At 37.4% G+C, this 27258-nt stretch overlaps 1 protein-coding gene across 1 annotated transcript in view; it reads left to right on the top strand.

Moving 5' to 3' along the window:
• Positions 1-2049: 2049 nt before the first annotated feature.
• The window catches only part of hcn4 (hyperpolarization activated cyclic nucleotide-gated potassium channel 4), an 82861-nt gene continuing 57652 nt past the window's right edge, over positions 2050-27258 (top strand). The window contains exon 1 of the mRNA XM_030127676.1: positions 2050-2738. Coding sequence (XP_029983536.1) covers positions 2050-2738 — 689 coding nt within the window. The remainder of the gene's footprint in view (positions 2739-27258) is intronic.

Genomic DNA, 27258 nt, shown 5'->3' with positions numbered 1-27258 from the left:
TCTATTCTGGATGTCATGTGTGATGATGACCTATAAGTTTAATATTTGTCATATTTTACTTCATATAAAAACTAATTAGAATATTTTACTGTTTGTGTTTGTTCCAAATCAGCATCTTTCAGATCTATATCAACAGAGGAAATATTCTCCACTCAGGTCTTTTTTGTCCCTGATTGGCTGGTGATTGCTGAGAATTGACGGCCTGTCATTGAAAATAGGTCATCCCTTTTTCTCATACAAAAGGCTAAATATAGCTTTCTGACAAAATGATGCAAGGTAATGATTATGATTTGCTACATCCTAAATATAGAATTATTTGGAACCATTTGATTACACATTAGGAAAAACCTTCTGTATTGACAGGATCATACAGTTTATGTAGATATATTTGCCATATAATCTACCCAAACTGTTTCAGTGTAACATATTAAATGATATACATTTTAATTAGACTTTATATAGGACATTCATTTATTTAACCCTTTCATGCATGGTGGTCACTACAGTGGACAGTTATTTTACAGCTGTTCTATTGTATATTCATGGGTTTTGTTGTTTTAGTTCCATATCAGCCAACACAGTGGACGCTTATGCATCATCCCATACACTGACATTCAGACCATTACTGAAACTTTGCTGTTTTTGATAAACCTGATCTGCAGAAACATGTTTGAGTGTAAATCAATTGTCATTTGTTAGACAAAATCAGTTTTGTTTTTTTTTTTTTTTGGCATATTATCTCAATGAAGTGAGTAATAACTAGCATGAGAATATGTTAAAATGTGAGAAAACATCAGATTAGCAGCATTAAAAATGTTATTTCATTGTTTTAATATCACTTTCTGATATTGGGTTGTAAACATGTTTCTTTACTTCAAAAATGAAATGCGTGGACATTTTTGTAACCCCATAACAAAAAACTTGATCGCATTGTTTTTTCATGCCTAAGGAGGAATAAAAACACTCAAGAAAAAAAAATCTTGACCAAGGTTCTCATAATTCATGCATGAAAGGGTTAATAGATAATGACTGGTTTCAATGCTGGTCGCCTTTGCATCAAATGAAAAATAGACTCGTGAACTGTAAATGACAAACTAAACATCTGACATTTGATGTTTAGTTTCCCACAAAACATCAAATGTCAGAAAGTGAATGTATTCCCATGTTACCACTGAGAATTCACGCTCAAGCAAGCAATCTCATCCAAACCCAAGGACAAACATACATTGGAGGAGTTTTAATTACGCTCTGTTTTGCGCGTAAATTACGCAGTGGATGAGCGTGATGGCTGGGATGCCAAACGGTCCAGTCGGTTTTTCCTAGTGGAACCCAGGTCCTTGCAACCTGAACAATGGGCTTGCGTCGCTACCTGTAGCCTCAACTTCAGAGGACGGGAGAGCATTTTAAGAATGGGATGAGCATACCCCTTTAAACAAGGTGGGCTGAGCTTATTTGCAGTTCTCGCTCCTATGGCAACCCAATAGATCAGCATCATGAATATTCACAATTCACCAAAACGCACCCTGACTATGGATCAGTGATGTCAGCGGTCCCTGGAATGCTTCTACTGTATTTTGCATGATTTTGTCGCGATGTTTGATGGCAGCTGGAAAGACATCTGGTGAAAAGAGCAGTCTACGTCGTGCATGACCTTTCCTTCGTCTCCTTATCACCGTCCGTCGGCACGTCCCTCACATGTCACGCTAAGGTGACTTTCAAGCAGTTTTTTCCACTTTTGCGCACAATGTCGGAACGGCACAAACATGTGCATCGGGGACGCAGTGGTCGAGCGGACCGCCCAGGCTGCGCGTAAGGACATATGCAAACTGTCAGAGAGTCTAATAATGAGAAAGAGTATCTGTCATCTTTTTCAGCAGAGCCACGGCGGTCCATGTCATGTGTAGCAGGCTTTCAGGGATTCAGATTAGCTCCAGACTGATCGCTCTCACAAACAGATAGATAGAGCGCTGGACTGGTGGCAATAATCGTTACAATACAGCCTAACCATTTGGATTTCTTACATTTTCTCCAGTGTGTCTCAATGTCATAATGGACAGGTTGCACTCCTCCATGCGTAAAAGGCTCTACAGTTTGCCACAGCACATTGGACAGAAAGCTTCAATAATGGGCGAAGGAGAAGACGCAGACAAGGACACCCGGAGGAAGAGTATTAGGATGAAGCCTCTACCGTCGCCGACTTCTGGGGGAAGCTGCAAAGGCATCGTTGAGACCAAAAGTGGGGATTCTGTGATCATGGAGACGGACATTGGCAGACCGATGAAGACCAGCTCAAATGGAGATTGCCGGAGATTTCGAGGCAGCCTCTCGTCCATCACAAGTCGGCATGTGCACGACCCGGAGTCAGCGGAGGAGAGGAGACTCATCACGGAGGGGGATGTCACCCCGAGCGAGGAGAGCCCCCCTGGAGCCATTGGTGATGGGCCGCCGGATCAAAGTGCGCAAGGGGCAAGTGGTGGTGGTGGTGGCGGTGGTGCCCAAAACGAGCCCCCAGAGCAGCAGTCAGGGTTTATAAAGTTGGATGGCATTGATCAAATTCTGCCAGATGACGATAGATTATATCAGGCTGGGTTCATGCACAGACAGTTCGGAGCAATGCTTCAACCAGGGGTCAACAAGTTCTCCCTAAGGATGTTTGGAAGTGAGAAGGCGGTAGAACGGGAACAAGAGCGGGTTAAATCCGCCGGATTTTGGATTATTCATCCTTACAGTGATTTCAGGTAAATCTAGACACTTAACACTTCCAAATGATGTAGAATGAAGCCCCATGTAACCCTGGTTTCTTACACAGGCCCGGATGTTTTCCTCAGTGTGTTTATCATTTATTAGGGCATTCATCAGCTCTGGAGCAGCATGTTCATTGTTTCATTCATCTTTACAGCACCCGCTTTGTGCACACTCCTTAAGGTCGAAATGTTGTTTTTTGGGATATCTGTTTGCCACATCCGCATTACAATAAACAGTACACCTAAAATACTAACTGATGTATTGATTAGTTTTAGAATAGCACAGCAAAGGAATTACATTCACTGGTTTCAGAACATGCACATATCAGGAGGCTTGTAGATACACTGTGTTGTGTTTTTTTTTTTTTTTTTACATATCCACAGATAGCAGAGCCTTGATTTGTAATTAGGCCAAATTACCTATTTGGGAAGATGTAATATAAATGGATACATAATTAAATTCTTTCACTGGTTTCTTCTCATTTATTTACACAAAATACTCTAGGGACATAATTTATTATTGATTAGGGTTAGAGATGAGGCCCTCTTTTTGCAATATTGGCTTTACAGGCTAATAGCTTGTTTTTCATAACATTCACTGCCTTCGTGCATATTAGTCTTATAGAAGGACAGGGGTTAAGTCATTGTATTTGAATTAGATAGAATTAATCGTTTAAATGCTCATTCTGCATCTGCATAAAGGAGTGTGATTGTGAAACTAGAGCAGCAAAACTGAATACACCAAGATGTTTGACTATTGTTTGTGCCCTTGAGTGTGTTGTTGGCCCTATGTATATGATTTATGACAAACACTGAAGTTTTTAACAGCCAAGGAAATTGGATTTAATGTTCTTTTACATCCTGGAGTGTTTGCCTTTAGGATTTGTCCACAATTGTGTAAATAGTTAATCTGAAATTAGAGAGTGTAACTCTTTTGAATGACATTTTTCACATATTATGCGACAAATTTATGGGCCTTGAGTTGACAGTAATCTGTGTATCTACACTTTTACAAATTTATTGCCCAAAAATGTTGTGGCTTAAACTGACCATGCATACAAACTATACTCACTGTAGATTTCAATGGTGTGTTTATGTGAAATTGTTAGAAAAGATAGCAGCCATTTCTTCAAATTTACAAATATACACACATCTTTATCAATAAGTGTGTAATTTTGTTTTCCCATTCACCTAAAACTTCTTCTTAAACACTAAGTGATAGTGAAGCTTTTCTGACCACATTATTTTCCAGTTTAACAAGCAAGCAAACACATTGATTGCACTGTGTCAAGTAAACCATTGCATTTAGTTTGATCTCTTGATCCTTTAAATCACATGGAGACAGTTACTAAAGAATATAGACGCCTGGTACACTTACACACACTAGCATTTCTCCTTGTCTGTGACATTGAAAATTGTGTAGGCTGCCAGGTGTTTGACTGGTTATGCTGGTGAAATGACATACAATATTAAAGTATATCTCTTACTACCAAAGGGTGTTTTTTCTACCTTGCAAACAAGATGTTTCACTTTGAGACAAATGGGAGTTGCAGTGTGAGCTGCTTACAGGCCAGGGGTGTCAGTGGAAAACACTAAATAAGACCGGGTTCTAGAATAAAAAGCAGACATATTTCTGCCAGGTTATCCGTAGAGACTGGCAAATATACTCTTGTGGCTGATATTACTGGATATTTTGTATTAGACACAGTGTATAACATAGATAAGTGGCAGTAAGCTTAAGCTGTTATGAACAGCTGATTCATTTTAATTGTACTGTAATGTAAGATGGACTGAGAGAGGACACACATCTAAACATTAAAGAGAATTTTATTGACAAAATTGCAATATCACATCCTCTCGTCTCATAGATCCCCAGTATTTTGTCATGTATGACTTGAGACATTTTGTTTAAGATCTGTGAATATTCATGCTCTGTATTATATGTAATATAGTGATTTTTTTTTTTTTTTTTCCCCCCATTTGTGTTCAGTTAAAACCATTATTAACTGCATGGTTAAAACCATTATTAAAAACAAAAGCTACAAGTCTTTATCTGAAGAAATATGCCATTAGTGACCTATTTGCTTCCATACTCACACTACATACTGATTAGCGATTACTGTTTCCAAATCCACCCACAGTGTGTGCAGGTCATCATGAGAAAGTGATACACATATTAGACTGTGCCATTTCTGTTGTGCTCCTCCCAGCTGGTTGTATTTCCTATGACCCCTTCTGCTCTCTTACTCACTGTGTTAAATGTCATGTGGAAGGGTGATTTGGGGCTTGGGGAGACTGTCCTGTTACTGAAAGGTCACAGATTTGGCACCAGCAAACAGTTTTGAAGTGTCTTTGAGCAAAATACAGAAATGGGGGCTGTGTTCCATTACTTCATTCAGTGAAAGAGATGCCAGTGTAACTCCATGTACTGAAATAAATGAAAACCGTAATAGAAAAGTTCTCTAAAAATGAGGTTAGACTCCCACTCGTTTCAGGTCTGAGGGAGGGATACTGTATACTAACATAATTATACATTTTGGCGATCTGAGAGGAGTTTACTTGGGGTACACTATGATTACATAATCACTCAAGTCTACAATTAAAAGCACAGATGTGGCACTCAGAATAATTCTTTGAGCCTGTGCCTCAGCTGGCCCTGTTAGGAAAGCTACACATATATGTCTGGTAATTTTTGGAGTTGTACTTTATGTCAGTGATCTTACAAAGTGTTCAGATAAATTACAGCTTGTATTTAAGTTTTAATAAACTGAATGAGAAATATGTAACTCAGACACCTCCTTCCTCCAAAATCAGGATCAGAAACAGGACAGGATGACTGCAATTAAAGTACACAACGAGATGAGTCGGACCTTTTAATGGGCTTGGAGAAGAGAAGGGTCTCTGTGACTAAAAGTTTTATTCCCATGTCTGCATCAAAGCTGTGGCACCATAAGCTCAAATTAGAGTGTCACAAGGAATCACATAGTCATCACTGCAGTGGAATTCAACAAAATCTTCTCTTGTCAAGTATTGTATAGCGCTAAGAAGAAGGGGAGGAGCAATATCTTGCGAGGGAAAAAGGCGGATTAAAACTGGCATCATAATCCAATCTACAGCCTCATTTCCAGATCCAAAGCTGAACAGCCTCCTTCATTTCTGAACAAGCAACTTCTAAAGAGGAGATGCAGTTAGCCACAGAGTAAAAATCAGATGTTCCGACAAAATGACTGATTTGTTTTTTGTTTTTTTTTTCTCCACATTTCTTTCAAATTTATAAACCAATGCAACATATACAATAGGAATGGTACACTTTTTTTTTTTTTTTCTTATAAACATGTGAATGAACAGATGAACAAAAAAACACATAGGGCATTTCAAATGTCACAAATTAAAACACAAAAGTACTGATGAAAATGAAAATGTGCATACTTATATAGATAATCATAAATAAATGGATTAAATAAAAATAATTATTTAAAAATAAATAATATGTATGTATGTACAGTATATGTGTGTTAAAATACATAAAATAAAACCTATTAAAGGTACAGAGGCTGTGTTACAAAGGTGACATTAATGATCACCTTAGTCATGAAAGGAGAAGTCCAAGCCTGCTCCATGAAACCGTCTGATTGGTTGTTAGTCATCCAAAGACTGGATAGAGTTAACAAAGGAGAGAAAAGGAGATCAGACTGTTTTCTTATACTGTATTTAATTTTCTCTAAGTAAAGAAAAGATAGGTCTTTCAACCAAGAGTTAGATGGAGGAGGTTTTGAGTCTTCCCAATGGAGTAAAATACAAGCCACAAGGGATTTGTAGCGTATTTTTAAAGATTTTTACTGTCCCCAAGCACATTAGTGTAATATATCTGTAATCTGTCTGTGAGGGCTTGATGGGATTTCAGAATAATACATATGATTGCGGCTGAGATTACTGTCACCTTTGCCCTTATTTATTTAAAGACCACTGTACTGTATGTGGTGCTGAGTCTTATCAATGTTGCATCGCTTTTGTGGTACAGAAAACACAAAACATCAGTTCATGACTAACAAAACGATGTCCTGTTGACAGAATGGATGCCCTGCATTTGAGAGTTGCATGATGAAAATCAGGGGATCCTTTTTACATCCCCTGATTGCATGCAGTCCTTTGAGTCTATCTATCATTACAACAGTATTGTGCAGACGTTCGGACAAGTGATGGACCACGATATTAGAATGCATCCCTCTGATCGTCAAGTGCCTTTTAATTATCTTATTATTCAGAACCCAGGGGACACATCTGTTGAAAAGTCTTTCACATTTCCCTGGAGAGATAGAAAAAAAGATGTTGCACATTAAAACTTTTTTGTGCATTTGAGGCTCTATTAAACCCTCCCTTTTCCTCTCGCAGAGAAGAGGGGGTCAGCTGTCCTGCGGTTTCTGTCAATCAGTTAAATCCCTTTGCAACATCCTGGCGAATTCTTCCATTCCTTTTTGCGAAGTCCACTTTTTCAACAGCCTTTCATTCCTCCATATTCAGTTCTGTCTCCCAAAAGACACTTACCTAGACAGTGACAAAAATAAATCCTCTGAAAAGACATCTTACAATTTTGTTTCTGTTATTTTTGCAGAGAATACATTAAAGAAAAGTAGAGCAAGTGTAGTAACTGATGTGCACAGTAAGGTTGTGATAGAGCTTAAAGAAACTAAGTTTTAAGCAATATGTTGAAAATATGCCCTTGTTTAGCAAATAAATTGATGTTACCTCCTAATTTAACCTGCTTCTGATTGTAGGCTTTATGTTCTCCTGCTTAAATTATTAAAAGTATTCATCTGTCTCCGTTAGACACAATAGAAAAAATCTGTTTCTGAACAGCTCTTAATTCTATTATCACGAGATGGCAGGGAAAAGTAAAGCATCCATCATGAGAAAGGAAGAATGAATTGTGGCTGTGCTTCTTTGACCCAATCTGACCTTACATTTTGTGGGAAATATATGAGAAATAATCCCTGTGTCTATTATTCCTCTAATGAGTTTTGAGATATTTCAAATTCTGAACAATGGGGCACATCTTAGATTTACTTTCCTTATTAAGCATTTATAGCCACAAAGAGCAGCCAGCTTTTGTTGAAGGTAAAGTACGATTAATGTACTGTAGTGTGTGCATGTTTGTCTGTGTCTGTTCGGTTTTGGATCCGATTAAATAACAGTATTCTCCATTTCAGTCAGGTTGATTACAGTTGATTTGAGAGTATGTTTTGCTATTGATTTGTTTGGGCCTTGTGGGGCCTGTTGCTCGCTATCGGTGGATTTATTGAAAAATGAGATGGAGAAACAGAGCCGGCTGCAGCAGTGGTGATTCCCCTTCTCGTAGCAGTAGCAGGAGTCATTCTCTGGGTAGAGAGATACAAAAGGTCAAGATGAGACACTGGAAAGCCCCAACAGAACAATGTGAAAAGCTGGACATTCAGAGACCTGTTTTACAGTTTTTTTCTGCCTGTTTGTTTGTGCAGTTAGCTCTGTGATGCATTTTCAGACAAGTAGGAGTGTTAAAGGGGTCATATTTAGCTAAACCCACTTTTATTAGTCTTTGGTGCATTTGTGTATTTGGACCCTAATAGTTTAAGAAGTTTGAATTTGAACCCTCCTGGTGCTGCAAAGCTATCTTTATATTCATTTTGGCAAAAATTGAGTGGATATCTACAACCCATTTTAATTCCTGCTTAATTTGTTACATTTTATAACTAGTTACGTCACGACATTTACACATGTAAGGTCAAGACTTCCGACAAACATTTCTCCAAGTACGCCATAACTCAGTACATAGCAGTTGTAGTCCATAGTAATCCATACTGAAAATATAGAATAGAATATCTCTGTTGTTATTGCACATCGTTCAACAAAATTAAAAGTGTGATCCTTAACAGTATTCATTCATTCAACAGAAAAACAGTGTAAAAACAAAGAAAAAACACATAATAAATAGAATAAAAAATAAACAGTAAAACACACAAACACAATCACATTCTGTTGCACTAAATATGTCCAAACTTGGAGCCGATTACCTAAAATGTTCAGTTGTTGTGGCTGAATGGAACAGAAAGCACGGTCAACAACCTGGAGGGGGCAGGGTGAGATGTGGCTCATTTGCATTTAAAGGGCCAGCGCTCAAAACGACCTTTCTGGTGTCATTACTCAGAAATAGGGTTGAAGATGGACCTGTGGAGTTTAATTAATGAAGAACTCAGACCCAAGCATAGTATTTACAGTTTATATAGACCACAGGATAATGTTTTAAAATGCATAATTTCATTTAAAAAAGCAAAATATCACTCCTAAATTGAAAGATGTCATTACCAATAACTGATCAGATTCCATCATGCGACCTGTATACAGTGCTTCACCTTTCAGTATAGAAGCTTGGAGATGTGGCATCATATTCTGTTTTTTTTACCTCTTGACTGGGGCTCTAGCAGCCTCAAGTCAAATTAGTGATGATTGTAACACCCATATGTTAAATGAAGCAGCACATGTCAGCCTTGTTCTTTGTTGACCATGTTATCTTGCCTTATAGTGCTAATCTGCATGAGAAGGTAGGGAAGCAAAGAAGGTTTGAGACCATATAGGATGAATGACACTGAATTCCTTTTGGTCTCCATTAAATAATTCCTTCTTTAATTTAGTGAGGGTAAAACATGGGGATTACAGATGGTTCTGGCTGGGCCTGAAAGTGGGGTAATCAAAATAGGCTGCTGTGCTCATCCATGAATATTAGGAGCCAAGAGATTATTACAGCACAATTTATTTAATGGAGGGAGCCCAGGGAGGATGTACGTGGTCGGTGGGTGGAAGGTTGCCTGTCATAGTGGCAGAATGATTGAACAGTACCGTGTGACCTCGCCAGGCCTATTTGTGTGGGAGTGTAAAATCAGGACACGTGATCATAACTGTAAAAGAAAGTGTGTGTGTGGGGGGGGTGTTACTGTTCACCAATGTCCACACCCCCCCATATGTCATTTCATTCAGCTTTATGTATTAGGCAGAGAGTGAGCAGAGTTTAACCTTGGCCAAGTGATGGTAATCTTGAGGTGAGATTATATTGATTGATTGAACATCATATACATTTTGAAAATGGGAAAAGCTGCTGGAGGCATTTTCTGTTCAGTGCCGCGTGTCACCAGGCTGGTATGCTTGATGTATTTTGGTCAACTGACAAATGTAATGTTGTGTGTACTTCCCGTTCCACCATCCTGTGCGCTCCAACATCAATTTATAATCTCTCCAGGTGGATGCACAGCACTAGTCAGCCAAGACTGACTCTTTCTTCCTCTTTTAACACGTTTATGTGTCAAATTTATTTTTCTTGCCGCTGGACAAATGTCACCATTGCCCCGCTAACCAACAGTAATATCGCAGTTTCAGGCTCCTCCAATATTTTGGGATTTTTTTTTTTTTGCCAATTCATCACCCCCATATCATTAGAAATCTCTGCACCTAGCTCTTGATTGCAATTCTGCATCCTTATTTTAACACCTGGTATGGAAAGCAACACTGCAAAAAAGTACTTATAAATCTATGTTACCTTGATACAGTGAACTCTGAAGTCCATGATGTTGTCTTCAGCCGTCCACCTGACTCATGCAGGGGCTAAGAAGAGGTCACAATACGATTTATCTTGTGTTGTGTAATCTATCAATTGTGCAAAAGGGACTCCCTCTCATGGCGGGGAAAGTGATTGTAATTCTGTGGAGACATGTTATAGCATGGCCTGTACTATTATGAATAGAGGTAGAATGAGAGTAGATCTAGAAATGATGGTTTGGAGCAAGAAAAAATTAATAACTTTGATCAGTAATCATTCCTGATGCCAACCCAAACAATGTCGGCAGTGAAAATACATTTTATGTGTATATATCAGTGGTGGCTGCACGTCTTTCAGAGAGGGGAAGCTCATTGTCGGCTTACAGAAAATTTTTTTTTTAAAAAAAGTCAAGTTATTTAAACATAAATTCGGCCCTCCCTTCCTTTTTAAGAAAATGGTCAGTGACCTTATCATACCAAGTAAACAAGAAAATGTTGAAATTATGTTCAATTGAAACAAGGAAGTACAGTGAGTCTGTTTTATTCACAGTGCAAGAAATGAAAAAGTAATTTTGTAGTGGTTTCTCTCTCGATTTCACAAGCAGAATGCGCAACGGTATTAAACTGAACTCTGTCAAGTGAAAGAGTAGATTTCAAAATAGCTGTTAATCAAACGGGATTCAGCTTTTTGACTGATCCTCCAATCAGCACGTGGAAGCCCAGCGTCCAGCCCAGCTGAGGTCCACCCACAGCTCCACTCATCCCCAGAGACACCGAGTGTCCGGGGGCGGGACAACATTGTGGCATTTATCCAATTACTGTCCAGTTTTGAGGCAATGAAAGAAACTCTTTCATGAAGTCCCATTAAAGTGCACGGACACTGAGCGTCTACGGCCAAATGCACTGACCATAGACTGTATGAGAAAACAGCGCAACGGGAATGTATGAGAAGTGAGCAACATCGAGTCCGTTGATTTGTGATAAAGCTGATTCTGAATGAACTCGTCTTTGAGATAAACGTGTTCTAACACATTTGTAGTCAATGAAATGTCAACACAACTCTACATATTTAACCATTTAATTTTCATAATTTTAGGGGAAGCCGAGCTTTGCAGTTTTTGAGAAATCGCCTCTGATATATATATATATACATATATATACATATATAGGGTGGGGAAGCAAAATTTACAATATTTTTAGGCAGGGATTGAAAGACAACGTATGACCAATTAGTTTATTGAAAGTCATGAGAATTTATTTGCCACAAGAATAGATAATAGATAATAGAATAGAAAATGTTTTTATTCTATGTGTCCTCCTTTCTCAATAACTGCCTTCACACGCTTCCTGAAACTTGCACAAGTGTTCCTCAAATATTCGGGTGATAACTTCTCCCATTCTTCTTTAATAGTATCTTCCAGACTTTCTCGTAATAGTTTTGCTTATAGTCATTCTCTTCTTTCCATTATAAACAGTCTTTATGGACACTCCAACTATTTTTGAAATCTCCTTTGGTGTGACGAGTGCATTCAGCAAATCACACACTCTTTGATTTTGCTTTCCTGATTACTCATATGGGCAATAGTTTCTGAAAAGGTATGGATAATAGTGTTAGGTATAATTATGACATCGATATATGTTTGGTTTCAAAACCACTGACGTAGTGCCTGCTGAGAAAAAACAACTAAATGTTCATCGTAAATTTTGCTTCCCCACCCTGTATGTATGTATGTATGTATGTATGTATGTATGTATGTATGTATGTATGTATATATATATATATATATATATATATATATATATATATTTATATATATATATGTGTGTGTGTGTGTGTGTGTATATATGTGTGTGTGTATATATACATATAAATGTATGTATGTATGTATAGATAGATAGATAGATAGATAGATAGATATAATGTATGTTTGTGTGTGTGTTTCACTTATTTGTAAATCAAGCAACTGTTGAGATGAACATCTAACATTCAATCAAAGTAAAAAAAAAACAAGCAAAATTAAATATTGAAATCTGAGTTATCATTAAACTAAAATAAATCTATGCATGTAGAACTGAATATCAAACTAACTTTAAAACATCTGGGTGGGACAGTTATATCTTAAGAGATATTATTTTACTTCTGAGTACTTCCAGTGTAATAGCCTAATTATAGCTGTGGTCCAGTATTGCTGCCATCCTTTGCTGAGACAGTCCTATCTAAATCATCAACCAGAAGGTTTAATTAGTCTCAGTTTTCACTTGTGAGAACAATGTTCATTCTAATTAGTACCTGTCATAGTAGTACTATAAGTACTAGCTTGTTTGACGCATACAAGTTTGCTTTTTCTTAGACTTATGAAATGTAATTGCAGCAGTTCTAAAAACCAGTCAACTGAAATTGTAGTCATAAACTTCCAGTGATGGGCAAAAGTCATTCTTCATCTTGAATAAGGGTACTGTAAAGTTTCTGACTTGTGCACCTTCACTTCATGACAAACACAGTTAAAATTCCTTCAATATGAGGCTCTCTGGTTTGAAACTAACCTGCTGTGTGCAACTGAGAAATTGCATCAAATGAACTGCACAGAAACAAAAAAATTAAAACAGGTATCACTTGATTGCAATCACACAAAAAGCACATAATTGTTTATTTTATAGCAATTGTCAGAACGATTGAAATGAGTTCCTATTGCAGAGCTAAGAATATCTCCATTTCTGTCTGACATCCTTGATCCATAGTCTCCAGGCATTTTGTTCACACAGAAACCTGGGTGAAGTAGGGTTTGCAACTACTTTGTTTGGTTTGTATTCATTTCGATGCAGCCAGATAGTTGGAATGTGTTAATCCTGAGAATGCACTGGCAGATAAACACATTAATGAGGCAGCTCGGTGTACCATTGTTTTTTAGCATGACACACAAAGTGGTCAGACAGATTGAAGCTTTATCTTTTTCACTGTTTAACTGTTGATGCTAAAATGTGTTTAAAGCCTTATCTTAGAGATGTGGTGTCTACGGTGATGCAAGAACACATTACGATATTATGCAAATGATCTTATGTTGTTTTTGCATACTTTGTACAGCGACCAAAGCACAAATTGCTGATGTTGACCTCTGTATGCACAGTGCGGCTCAGGCCTCCTCATTCCTCCTCACATTCCTTCTGCTATATCTAGTACACACAGGTTGACCTTTTCAGCCTTGCCTGTGTCCCAGGTGGATTCTCACACCCCTTGTCTCTCTGAAATTGGATTGCTTTTTTCCTATCAGCCTAGATAGGAAATGGCCAAGATGTGAAACTCGCAGTGATGTGTTGCTCCAGGGGGTGGACCCAATATGAGACATGCCTTATTAGAAAGCACTTTAAACTTAACATGAGTCACTAACAATTATAAAGGCAGCTACTGACACTGGCAAGGTCTTTAAACGTAGGACAAAACACAAGTATGTAGTAGCACGGGTAATTATTTTAGGTCATGGGTGACTTATGTGGACAGCCATGTCTTGATAGGTTTCAAAGTCAAACATTTCAGTGTAATAAATCACATTAATGACAGCAGATTGCATTAATCAGATGGCTTGTGTCGACTTGTTACCCTATATCCTTGTGCTGAATTAAGATAAATTAGCGCTGAATTAAGATAAATTAGTGACTGTACATCTATAGGTTGGAGCAGATATCTTTGTGTCCAACTGTGTAGGGTCTTTGTATCTTTGCCAGGAAGTTGCATGCCTGAATTTGAGCCATGCATCCTTGTGTATGAAGACAAGTGGCTCCATACACAATTGGAAAAATCATTCCATTTTGACTTTATTGTCATTGTGTATGGACAGAATTTTGGCTTGTGCATGAAAAAAAAAAAAAACAACTATTATTAGCATTTTCAGCTCTGTTACAGCTTTTAACCACCCAAAATGTAGATTTCTGTGTTACAATATCTTAAAATAATTAGGTCTGCAGTTTGGTTTATATTTTCTTGAATAATAATTAGAGAGAAATGAATTCATCCATTTCATGTGATTGCCTGTCTATGGTGTCTTACACTGTTTTCAGAGCTAAGGTTTAAGGTTTTTCGTGGCTATTTCGGCAGTAATAGTAATGTGAATAAAAATGCAAATTAGTCACCTGATAGTGAAATGTTGAGTTCAGTCATCCAGAATGTATGTTTATGGATTTTATTGTGAACATTAATAACTTGTCAATCTACACTTATATAATAATGGACATACTGTGTGTTTAAATGCAAATTTAACTGACCTGTCATTACTTTAGGCAGTCACCACATATACATTTGTGTTTGGTACAGATATCTGTGTGGATGTCTTTACTTGGGTAACCACCTATCTGTTTGCCTTGAGGATAATTTACAGCTTCTCTGAAAGAAAGTAGTGCGTTCATTTCTTAGTGGAGCTTGTGTGAATATATATGGGAAAGAGGTTGGGATTAGGGACCATATACAAAAATACAAAAAAAAAATAAAAAATAGATCATCTCGCACCCCAGTCTAGAACCTCATATTGTATAAATTATACAATATGAATAACAAATTATACAGTATAATTTGTGTTTTACAGTTTTGCCGAAACCATTTATTAATATTTATTGATAAAATATAATCAGTAAGGTTGTAAGGAAAGATTAATAACATCATGATGCTCGCGAAGAATGACTTTCACACACAGCATCTTCAGTGTCATTTAATGATTATTCACACAGGCTAAATTAATTCATTCTTCATTGCCATTCTTCCATTGCTAATATCGCTCTCAGCAGTCATCTGTAAAGAACAGATATGGCAGGAGGATGACCTTAGTAGTCCTTAGAGGACCTCTCTGGAGTTCACTCTGTCAGAATGTATAGGAGGCTAAAGTGCTTTGGAAACAGTAGGGTTTCCACTCAGAGAACCAGAGCCCAGTGCACTGAATAAAGAACTCTGTGTGTGGCTGCCATGATTCACAGGAAATACTTCCTTGGATCAATGTGTTTGGCCTGGCCCTGCCACATGCTGTGCGTCTTGAAGACTCGGACAAATGGCTAGATTATAAGACATGCAGTTGTGAGAGACAAATCATTTCGTCTTCTGTGCTATAGGGGAGACTCCTGATTTATTGTCAGCATTTCTTGGTATCATGTCCTTTTTTCTACACACTGGTTTTGTCATACAAATAAAGGTTACCCAAGGTTTCATTCAATAAGGAGGGGACAGCAATAGTAGAGTGAATAAATCGCGTTTGTGACTCTGTTTACCACATATATTGAGCTAACATGCATGACAAACCTGACCCTTTTGGTTTGACAGTCATATGAGCCTTCTCTTTTGCTTGCTCTATATCTCTTGTCACTATAACCGTATCTCCTTTCTGATTCCGTCCTCAGGCTTTTTAACAAGGGCTTTACATGAGGGTTTAAGTGGTCGTAATTTCTTGCTTTTTTATGTTTCCTCACATTTTTTGTCGTTAACATTTTTGAGCAGTGCTTGTAAAAAATAATATATATATATATAACGATCAGTGTAGATATGGTCTTTAAAGTGTGCTCTGCCTGCTGTTTGTCTCTGCCCTTGGTCTTATCATGAGTCTCATTTTCTCCTAATGTTTTCTTCCTCATTTTTTTTCCTTGTCAGGTGCTTACTTTCTCCTTCCCCTTTGACCTTAAATTATCATTTCGGAGGTGGATAGAAAAGGCTCCAATGTGGCATCTTCCTTTGCCAACTGCAGCAAATGAAGTGGTGATGATAATGGCCCAGTACTGGTGCAGACGAGAGCAAGGGCATGTGGTGTACTGTGGGTATTATAGACAGAACAGTATCTTAACAGTACATCTATGTTAAAAGAAATCCCATGGCTACATAATGGTCTCTTGCTGTCTCTCCTTTCTAATATTGAGGTGGTGGGAGAAAGGCGGAGAGTTTTTTTTTTTTTTTTTTAATCAGGCCTTGGCACTGGCCTGTATTTCCTTCGCCACACTCTGTAGCTGCCTGACAGGGTGCCCTTTGACATGACCCAAAGGACCTTGTAGGAGATAACAAGGCATCATGATAAAGCACAGATGCAATTAGTGGCAGGATGACAGGCCACAATGCTGGAGTCCAGATACTGGCACATGTTTGTAGGATAAGTCTATGCTGATGGCTCCGGCTGGAAAGCTTTCTGTCTGCACTGTCATCTACACGTCTGCTGCTAACTGTCTCTATGTTTTTTCCTCATGGATATATTGCTGACTGCAGACTGTCCTTGTATTGCTTTGGCAGCTCTGACCAGATAGGTAACAGTTCATGTGATGTGAATGACTCTGTGGGGCCACACAGTCAAGGGCATAGACATCAGTGGTGCCAGGCCAAGAAACCAGTACAGAAATAAATCACATCACGGTATAAAATAGACATACAGTAATATTGTGGATTATGGCCACTAATAACACTGAATTTTCTAAAAATTTTGCCTCCAATCTGTTGTGTTTTTAACAAGATTTTTGGACTAATGGTATTCTTGGGCAAACGTGAACCATAAAGTTTTGCAACTGGTTTTGTTCTTTGCAGAAATTTCCAGTTATCCCGTTTATCTTGTCTCTTAGCTGTCTTAACTCTCTTTTTAATTAATGTGCTATAATATATTGTTTCTTTGTTGTTGTTTTTTTTGGGGTGCCTGTTGTCATCAGGACAGGGACTATAGCAGGATACTAGCCATGTTGCCTAAGCTGCCCCATTTTACTGTTATTGATACAGTTAATTAATTGGGATTGTCCACGATACAATAAATTAATAAACTAAACTAAGAATTAATGAGTTGATCCTTCTACAGTCACAAACCAAAATCCATGTCTTGCTGAATTTGCATCTCTTCCATTTGGCATCTTAATGCAGTCTGCTGAGATATCTGTCTAAATAAGCTGCAGTTGTTAATGAATGTGATCGCTTAATGTTCAAATGTTAAAATAATATTCAGGGGTCACTGGCTGAATGTATCCAGGACTTTGCAGAAACCTTAATACTGACATTCACAGAACTTTGTAGTGTCACACAGCAAGTGAAACCATTAGAGCATCTCCAAAATCCAAAAGAAGCTGTGCTGTGCTGTAAACATGGAACAGCAAATGTAAATGAATGGACACCAGGTTGGTCAGGATCTGATGGTAATAAATATTCCAGGTGATGAAATGTTTGTAATTAGGCAGCCTGATCTCCATCAGCACATTTTTAAGTAACTGAAAGTCAGAGATAAGCCACTATACCTGACTGAAGATTTTACCCTTGATATCGTTAATATTAATTCAGTCTTATTCAATACAGGAAAACTCAAAGATCTGAAGAAAAATGGAAAGACAAAGTGAGAGATTGAGTGAAAAGTGAGTTTGTTATGATTAGATTTCTGAAGATATTAATGGAATCAGCCTAACTGTGAGAGGAAATTAGCACTGGTCTTTTGCAAATTAGACACGTTTCTGCGACTAGGCTTCTATGCACGGAAAGTGACAGATTTGTGCCGAATGTATCAATATTACTTCATTTATGTCCATGTAAATGACGTAGGCCCACTGTGGTGCCATTTGCTTGACAGTGTACTTCACGGTAAATTCTACCCTTCGGTGCTTTGTGAATTACTTGCCATATTCTTTGTCTCATTTGCACCAGTTTAATGGCTACCAAAGCCATGCACTCCTTTTGTGAATCCAGCTCATGGTTTGCTGCTTCTCAGCATTCTTCTCAGTGGGCTTCCTGATTGCATCTGGCGAGTTTGCAAAGTGGCTTTGGTGATTTCATTATTTAATCAGAGCTCTTAAGTGCACACTTCTAAGCCATTCAAACTTCAGAACAACTTTCAGCTGTGTCTATTTCAATGAAAGAATGTGGAGAGATTCTTTGAATGTCTGGGGATGACACTACTGCGTTTAGACAGGTCCTGTGAGATGATTCTAGGCATTTTGTTGTATTATATAATGAGCACCATTATGAAATAAAAAGAAAAAAAACTACAATAACAATAAAGATGTAGTGATTGCCTTGTGCAGTTTTGTGTGTTATTACAGCAAGCTTAACAAAACACTTATTTAAATTCAAGTGGTTGTGCACCCCCTTTGGTTGTATTTGTTAGTGCCTATTCAAAAGAGGTCAGACTTGTGTTCTCTTTGTACCTCTTTTCCACCACTGTGGATGTGGCATTGTCTTTCTCTTTGCCGCTGTGTTGAATAACAGCCCTAGACAGAGCTTTACTGGAGGATAAAAAGAATCATAGCCTGTCCTCTTACCTTGATGTCCTACCATTGAGCTTCATGTAATCTTATTTATTGCATTCTCTTAGCTGAGTTAGGTAAGGATGACTCCTTTCAGTTGATTTTGCTTCTCCTCTCCCCTCGATAGGTTTTTTAGTAAATGCCTCTGTTTTCCTTTAGCCTAAGGTTGGGGAGATTTGCCTCTACCTCTGATGAAATCTTCTTAGCATCACCTAAAACAGCGTGCCTCACCTAAATATAGCCACCTGCGACTGCACAGCCCCAGTGTCAGTGATGTGCTTGCAGTGTGCCTTCTGGCTATGCTTAGCAAAGACAGCACCATTATGACAGTTCATTGGAGCGGGTGACAACAAAAATAGGTTTAACCCTTTTAACCTTTCCCCCCTGCTTATAGATGCTTTATGGGCATAGCAGAGGGGTTTTTTCCCCCCAACATGCTGTGTTTTTATTTAGCATAATAGGCCTAATCATAGATTGACTTTTCCCTGTGACTCAGTGTAATTTGTGTAAAGTGAATGGATTTTTTTTTACTTACAAGAGCTTTGATCCTAAATTTTGATTGATTTATTCCATCATTTATTCAGGGTTAAATGGAAAAGCTGAGGAGCGGTAACCAAATTTTAAAAACCCTCATCACAAGGAGCACAAATGCATGAAGTTAACTCTATAAGCACAGCTGAACTAATGATAAGGAAGCAGCTTCAGTGGATTTTCACAGGCATATACTGAGCATCAGGTCATAGATCAACACATGAACATGCACTTTGTCTCAGTGGTTTCAGCAAAATGTCCCAAATAACAAATAGTTGAATAGTAAAATGGGTGCTTCTGTGAAACTGGTACCAAAAAACAGGACATGGGGGCTAAAAATTCAAACCAGATGTAAGCTAATGTTATGAAGCAAGTTTGGAAGCACTTTGGGCCTATTTTAAAAATGATTATTTACTGAGATAAAAGAGAAACTATTTTTCAGATAACACATTTTTATATTATTTTTATACAAAAATCCACATGTAACACAGTAAAAAGGACACAAAAATGTACGCGCTACTATTTTTTTTTTTATATCTTTTTATTCTCTCACAGGTACATTTTTGGAATCAAAGTAATTATACAAGACAGAGTGTTTCATGAAAATGACCACTGTTGTAAAATCACTAATGATTTATTTGAGTTTAAATGGGCAGGTTCCGCATGTAACACCAGTGGACACGATGGGTTACACAAGAAACCTGGAATGAGAGTGAGATTCATGAAAAACCCACATGTCTGGATTAGAAAAAAACCTCTAGGATCGTCAAATTTAACACAGTGTCTTTATTCATAGTGGTATATAAGACCATTTCAAGCCATGTCTTCCAGATCAAATGCACTGACACCTAGGTAGTTTTTCCTGTCCCAATTTTGGTCCTATTTTTGGCCCCAATATTTGATTAAAAATTCATTAATTTTGGGATGGCTCAGAGCAAGAGTATAATTTTGTTTTGCATTTATCTGAGGTCATCATTAGGTACATCCTGGGGGGAAATATGTATAGATTTCTCTTTTATTATTGGGTCTAAAAAAGCTGGCAAAGTGCCAGGTAAAAAAATGAACCCAGTTTCATAGAAGCACCCAAATACAAATTAAAACATAATATAGCAATATGTAATATACTTTCAGTTTTATTTCATTGTAGAAATGATGAACAATATATTTCATGTTTTGTCTCGTCAGCTTCATAACATCTATTTCTGAAATACCGGCAAAAGGAAATTAGGAAGTATAATAAGTCAAAATAATAAAATCAGATTCGCTACAGGTGCTATTTGTTGACAAACTGGTGATCCACAGCCTATTGTTGCTCCTATTTGACAAGGCCTTCCCTGGATGCTGCTTTTGTACCAAATCATGTTTACACTTACTTACACACATCACACCTCTTATAAACTTCCGATATTCCAAATGTTTCTAGACTGTGCTGCAGAATGCATCAGTGGAATTCATATTTACAAATTAAACTACACTGACCAGATAAAATATTAAATATGTATGTTTTTTTTCATGTAGTTTCAGCTATTTCTCACTTGTAGTTGCACTTGTTCAGATTATTTAATAGCCTTGAGACACGTGTTTAAACAACAATAGGATCCAGTATGTTTGCACAGATTAAAATGACTTTGGGTGACTCAACAAACCCTATTTATACTTAAGAATTGAGGGCGGTTGCACCCTCCTCTTACCTTACACATCCATATCATCCAGATTACTAAACCATATTATGAATTGGTACTTCTGCAAATAAAATCCTGAAAGCATATCTAAATCTTCAGCGGTGAAATAGGGGTAGTGTAGTATTGGAGCATCAACTATTCATCTGCTGTTCCCATTCAGTCAGCATGGTGCAGACTGAAGGGAAGCACTATTAAATGGTGTCTGCCACTTGTATCTGACGTGACATGATTTACTTGCATGCGGTGACATCGCTCTGTCAGTACAGTAGCCAATATAGAGACATCTCTGTAAGGGAAATGTAAATAAATGTCATTTGCACATGGGTGCTTCTATGAAACTGGTCCCTAAGAACAGGACATGTGGGCTAAAAATTCAAACCAGATGTAGACTAATGTTATGAAGCAAGTTTGGAAGCACTTTGGGTCTATTTTAGAAATAAATATTTACTGAGATAAAAGAGAAACTATTTTTCAGATAACACACATTTTTATATTAGTTTTTATACAAGAATCCTCATGTAATACAGTAAAAAGGACACGAAAATTCTGCACTACTATTGTCTGGAATATCTTTTTATTCTCTCACAGGTACATTTTGGGAATTGAACTAATTATGCAAGGCAGAGTGTTTCACAAAAATGACAGCTGTTACAAAATCACCCATGATGTATTTGTGTTTAAATGGGCAGGTTCCGCGTGTAACATGAGTGGACATGATGGGTTACGTGCGAAACCTGGAATGAGACTGCCAATTCATGAAAAACCTGCATGTCTGGATTAGAAAAACCACTAGGATCCTCAAATTTAATACAGTGTCTTTATTTATAGCGGCATATGCAACCATTTCAAGCCATGTTTTCCAGATAAAATGCACTGACACCTAGGTAGCTTTTCCTGCTCCAATTATGGTCCTATTTTTAGCCCCAATATTTTATCAAAAATTCATTTAGTTTTGGGATGACTCAGAGCAAGAGTATAATTTTTTTTTGCATTCATCTGAGGTCATTATTAGTTACATCCTGGTGGGAAATATGTCTAAATTTCTCTTTTATTATTGGATCTAAAAAAGCTGGCAAAGTGCCAGGTACCAAAATGAACCCAGTTTCATAGAAGTATATGCAATGATGCACAGATACAAACCCTGTATATATATTACTGCTACATCAATTTTTTGATCACACAAGTAGTTGCTGACTATTAAATTCAATATTATTTTGATAAGTGATTAATTTGCTGGAGTCAAAAAATTTTATGTATTATGTTAGTGCTCCTGTTTTCTCCTTCATGACAACAAACTGAACATCTTTGAATCACGGACGAAAGACCAATTTGAGAATGTTATCTTGGTTTAATTTATAGACTGAACAACTAATTGAGAAAATAATCCACAGATTAAAAATTAATGAAAGTAATCATTAGCATCCCTAATATGTACGGCTCTTCTTTTCATTCCCTGGTCCCCTACTCAATTTAAATGTAGGCTCAGAAGTAAGTGTGTGTTGGTGTGTTTGTGGTGGATCGACAGTCTCTTTCAGGTAGCTGGCTGGCACAGTGAGGAGAATGAGAGAGGCTTATCGTGTAGTTAGATGCACTCTAAGGGTGACAACATGTTTCTGCTGTCCCTGGTCACCCACTGGAGAGCAAAGTGGACCTATGGCTCTGCTCTCTAGACAATAAAATGTCAGGACTCCCTTCATCAGTACAGTGAACTCAACATACCCAATCAACTTAGGTGCGAGCTCGTCTGTTTCTTGTCTTTCGCAATGTTTCTGATGTTCTGGGGCTTCTCTGGGCCTGAGTCTTTATGCCTTGTTCATGAGACTTCCCTTAAATCTACCATTTTGTTGATTTTTCCATTGTGTTGAGCACAGTACTTTTTTTTTAATCTCTGAGCCTTTCTTATGTTTGGTTATTTATTTCCTTTTGATGCAGACAGTTGTTTCCTATTAATCTTGTAATTATGTAATGTTTTTCTGTAGTATTTTTTATTTGCAAATACTTTGTGATCTGCCTGTTTTTTTGCTGTGGGCTTAGCCAAACCCATGCAGGGACTCATATATATTTTTATAATTTAATGGAGTCAGAGTTTCATATTTCTCATAAATTTAATGGACATATCATCTGCATTTATATGGGATTTAAGTATAAAACCTAAGTTAAAAAATAAAAAAGGATTAAACCTTCAGTCATTTTTTTCAAATGCAGCGTTCCTCCCTCATCCTCAGACTACAACATTTTATCACCGCTGCCCTTGTCACTGCAGTTTCTCTTCATTTTATTTCAGGATAGGTGTTATACCATTACGCAGCGAGAGTCTGTGATTTGGGATGCACACAGAGATACAGGATTGTTTAATGCCTTTGAAATGTCCGCCTAACATCGCGCAGTTGCCCAGTTGTATTTATAGAACAATGTTCTTCTATGTCAGAGTCCCAGTGCATAATAAAACACAGTAAATGGATCTCTGCTATGTTTAGGTAGCCTGACCTCCATTAGAAGGCAACCACAAGAGTGAAAAGGAGAAATCGTGAGCATTTACTCTCCACATGGACGTAAACACACGTATATCCACATGACCATGTGTCAGTAAAAGCTCAGGCTGGATCATCAAAACTCAGCAAATATCTCAAAGAAGGATAGTGATAACAATTAGTTTAGTAACTAAGACTGATAAATTTTGGTATTACTGTAGTAATGTTACAGAATAAATTTTGCTCCAAGTCTACTGCATTTTGGTTTCAGCTACAGATGCACTGTCTCTGCTCCTGCTGCTGTTTGCGTCATAGTTGGACACACAGACAAGCAAAAACTCTGAGGTTTTTACTCAAATTACCACAAACATATTTAAAATGATAAAATCTTTCTTCTTGTTTCCGTTTGTTTAAATACATTGTGTATGAAAATATTTACCCCTGCATTTTAAAGTTTAGCCAATGAACCCTTTTTCTTCAGCCTCACACATTACTACTATACACCTAATCATAATTACAATATTGATCAGTGTAGGAAAAAAAATTACAAACATTTGTTTTTCTTTTTTCTTTTTTTTTTTTTTTTTTGGGCTATATCACCCAACTGTAGCATTTAAGATAGGGAATGGATATATACAGATGAATACTGGTGGATTTCATTGTCCAACAATATCATAGTGGGCTATATTTTGGTTAATTTTAGCTCTGTCTTCACATTTCAGATTAAATGTACTTGAAATCACCCATAGAATGTACTATCAATTCATACAGTACTACTTCTTTGTCCAATTGAATTCTATGTATTTAGAAGATGTTAAATAAGGTAAATTATGCTATAGATGCATTAGCACTCTGTAGCTGCTTGTTCTAACACAGGGGTGGGCAATCCTGGTCCTCGAGGGCCGGTATCCTGCATGTTTTAGATGTTTCCCTCTTCCAGCACACCTGAAGGTCATTATCAGGCTTCTGCAGAGCTTGATGATAGGCTTATCATGTGAACCAGGTGTGTTGGAGGAGGGAAACATCTAAATCAGGGGTCTCAAACATGTGGCCCGGGGGCCAAATGCGGCCCGCCAAAGGTTCCAATCTGGGACGAATTTGCAAAGTGCAAAAATTCCACACACAGGGCTGTTGAATTTATTTTAGTTCAGGTTCCACATACAGACCAACATGATCTCAAGTAAAATAACAGCATAATAACTTACAAAAAATAATGACTCCATATTTTCTTCTTGGTTTGATGTGGAAAAAAAAATTACATTATGCCTATAAATAATGACAACTTCAAATTTTTGTCTTTGTTCAGTGCAAAAAATAACATTAAATTATGAAAATATTTACATTTACAAACTATCTTGTAACAATAAAATGTGAATAACCTGAACAAATATGAACAACCTGAAATGTTTAAAGAAAATTCAGCACAATTTTAACAATTTTCTGCCTGTTACTAGTAGTAGTAGTAGTAGTTTGGTTCCATAATGCACATGTAGAAATGATAAGTTGAGGAATAATATTGTTAAAATTGCACTCATTACCTCCGCCAAGGAGGTTATGTTTTTGCCAGGGTTTGTTTGTCTGTTTGTTTGTTTGTCTGTCCGTTAGTGTGCAACATAACTCAAAAAGTTATGGACAGATATGGATGAAATTTTCAGGGTTTGTTGGAAATGGGATAAGGAAGAAATGATTAAATTTTGGTGGTGATCGGGGGTGGGGGGGCCCACGGAGGGTGCCACTGATCAGCCTTGGCGGAGGTCTGTGTTCTCCGAGTGCTTCTAGTTTTTCTTAAGAAATTTCTGTTTTTTTGAGGTTATTCATATCTTTTTTGTTTGAATAGTTTATAAAAGTAAATATTTTCATAATTTAATTGGGTTTTTTGCACTAAAACAAAGACAAAAATTTTGAGTTGTCATTATTTATAGGTTATTATACTTTCATTTTACTGGTCCGGCCCACTGGAGATCAAATCCGGCTGAATTTGGCCTCTGAAAGAAAATGAGTTTGAGACCCCTGATCTAAATCATGCAGGACACCGGCTCTTGAGGACCAGGATTGCCCACCCCTGTTCTAACAGGTGGCAGCCGTAGGGCTGCATGTCCCTTCCAAAAGGTCGTAAACAGCTTTCTTTTTAATTATCTTTCTATAAAACAGTCCTGAGAGTAAGAGTTGAGGTAATTGTTTTACAGCACAGGCATCTGTTTCCTTCTTTATCATATTATTATTACCTAAAGGGGAGGCAAGGGGTGTTTTTTTTTTGGTTTGGTTTGTTTGTTAACATTCTAGCAGCAAAACTATTGGTTGAATTCATACCAAATTGGGTTTATAGATTGCCAGTGATCCAGAATAGATGTCATTACATTTTGGGAAAAGTAGGTCAAAGTTTAAATTTTTTATGAATTTTTAATTCTTTTTTTCCCATTTACTTATGAAGGGCAAATTTTGAAATGTCTCTGAAAACATCATTTTTTTTTTTTTTTTCAATTTACGTCAAACTTGGCACATATCTAGAGGCAACTGATATGCTGACATCAGCACATGCATAGACATGATGACATCAGCTGGATCGATGCCAAAATAAGCTACGACATGTGCGAGTGGTGGGGTTTGTTGTGCCTAGCACCACTTGTTTTTACCTCCGCCAAGGAGGTTATGTTTTTGTCGGCGTTGGTTTGTCTGTCTGTTTGTGCGCAAGATAACTCAAAAAGTTATGGACGGATTTGGATGAAGATTTCAGGAAATGTTGATACCGGCACAAGGAAGAAATGATTAAATTTTGGTGGTGATCGGGGTGGGTGTGTGTGTGTGTGTGGGGGGGGGGGGGGTGTGCACTGATCTGCCTTGGCGGAGGTCTGCGCTCTCCAAGTGCTTCTAGTTTATGTAATTCTAAGTAGTTTTGCACATGTATGAAATTTAGTCAGCAAACATACTCCTAAAACACAGCATGTTTACTCCTTTTATAATTTTCTGTTCCTTTATACTTATATAGTGGGACATATTATGAAGATGTATTGTCAATATATGCAACATAATTGTTATTATTTGTTCAAGTAACATTTATTGATGTTGTTATGTGTAGTATTAAATTAATCTTCACGTAGAACTGCATTGCCATAGAGGCATAATGTGTCATTAACAAATAACAATTAATAATACAGAAAAATAAGACATGCTCACACTCTCACTGGGTTTTCTGATTGAATAGTGACAGAATTTTATGATTTTCAAAATGCAGAAATTCAAAAAAGCTGATACGGTCCTTAAAATGTGAAACAAATTAATGATCTGGGGTTGAGTCATCATGTCTGACAGAAATAGCAAACCAACTGTTACAGATACTAAAAGGAAAAGATAATATTAGTTCATTGCTGATATACCCTGTCAAACCGTGAGAGCACACTGGCGTCCTATTAGTTATAGTTAAGATGTGAAGCTTAGACAGATGCACAGCCTATGTAGCATTTGTAATATTAGGGAATATATTAAAAAATAAATAAATAAATCAAATGTCATTACCTATGTTTGTGTTTCTTCCTTTGAAGTTTTTCTTGTCCTCTTGGGCTTTCAGTCTTAACATGAGCAAACACACTGGTGGCAAGGTCTGTCTAAATATAACTCCACTTGACAACAAGCTGGAACAGTAGATACCCTTTTACTTTGAAGAATTCCAATTACTGTCATGGTTTCTTCCCTCCGTGTGTACATGTGTCTGTGTGTGCAGTCGACATGAAACTGAGATATATGTCTGCTTTTACTGTATATTTATTCGTGCGTATGTAATTATAACCCATGATCCTGGAGCTATGCAGTGTCTGTTACATGGCAGTGAAGCGATTTTGCAGTGGCATTTTTTATTTAACATGACACCACGATTGCCCCTAGATTTATGTGAGACCTCTTCTTACCAGAATCAACCGTGACAAACAGAATCAGAGAGAATCATAATATGCAATGTTTACCACGGTTGCCCTTGTTTTGCATTTATCCTGCATTAGACCTGACTGATTGCTGCAGCGTTTTGGTTTTGCATTGTTGTTGATT

The sequence above is a fragment of the Sphaeramia orbicularis genome, chromosome 3 (assembly GCF_902148855.1).
Source record: "Sphaeramia orbicularis chromosome 3, fSphaOr1.1, whole genome shotgun sequence".
Lineage (NCBI taxonomy): Eukaryota > Metazoa > Chordata > Actinopteri > Kurtiformes > Apogonidae > Sphaeramia > Sphaeramia orbicularis.
Note: the sequence above shows the minus strand (reverse complement) of the source record. Positions and strands in the feature narration are given on the sequence as shown.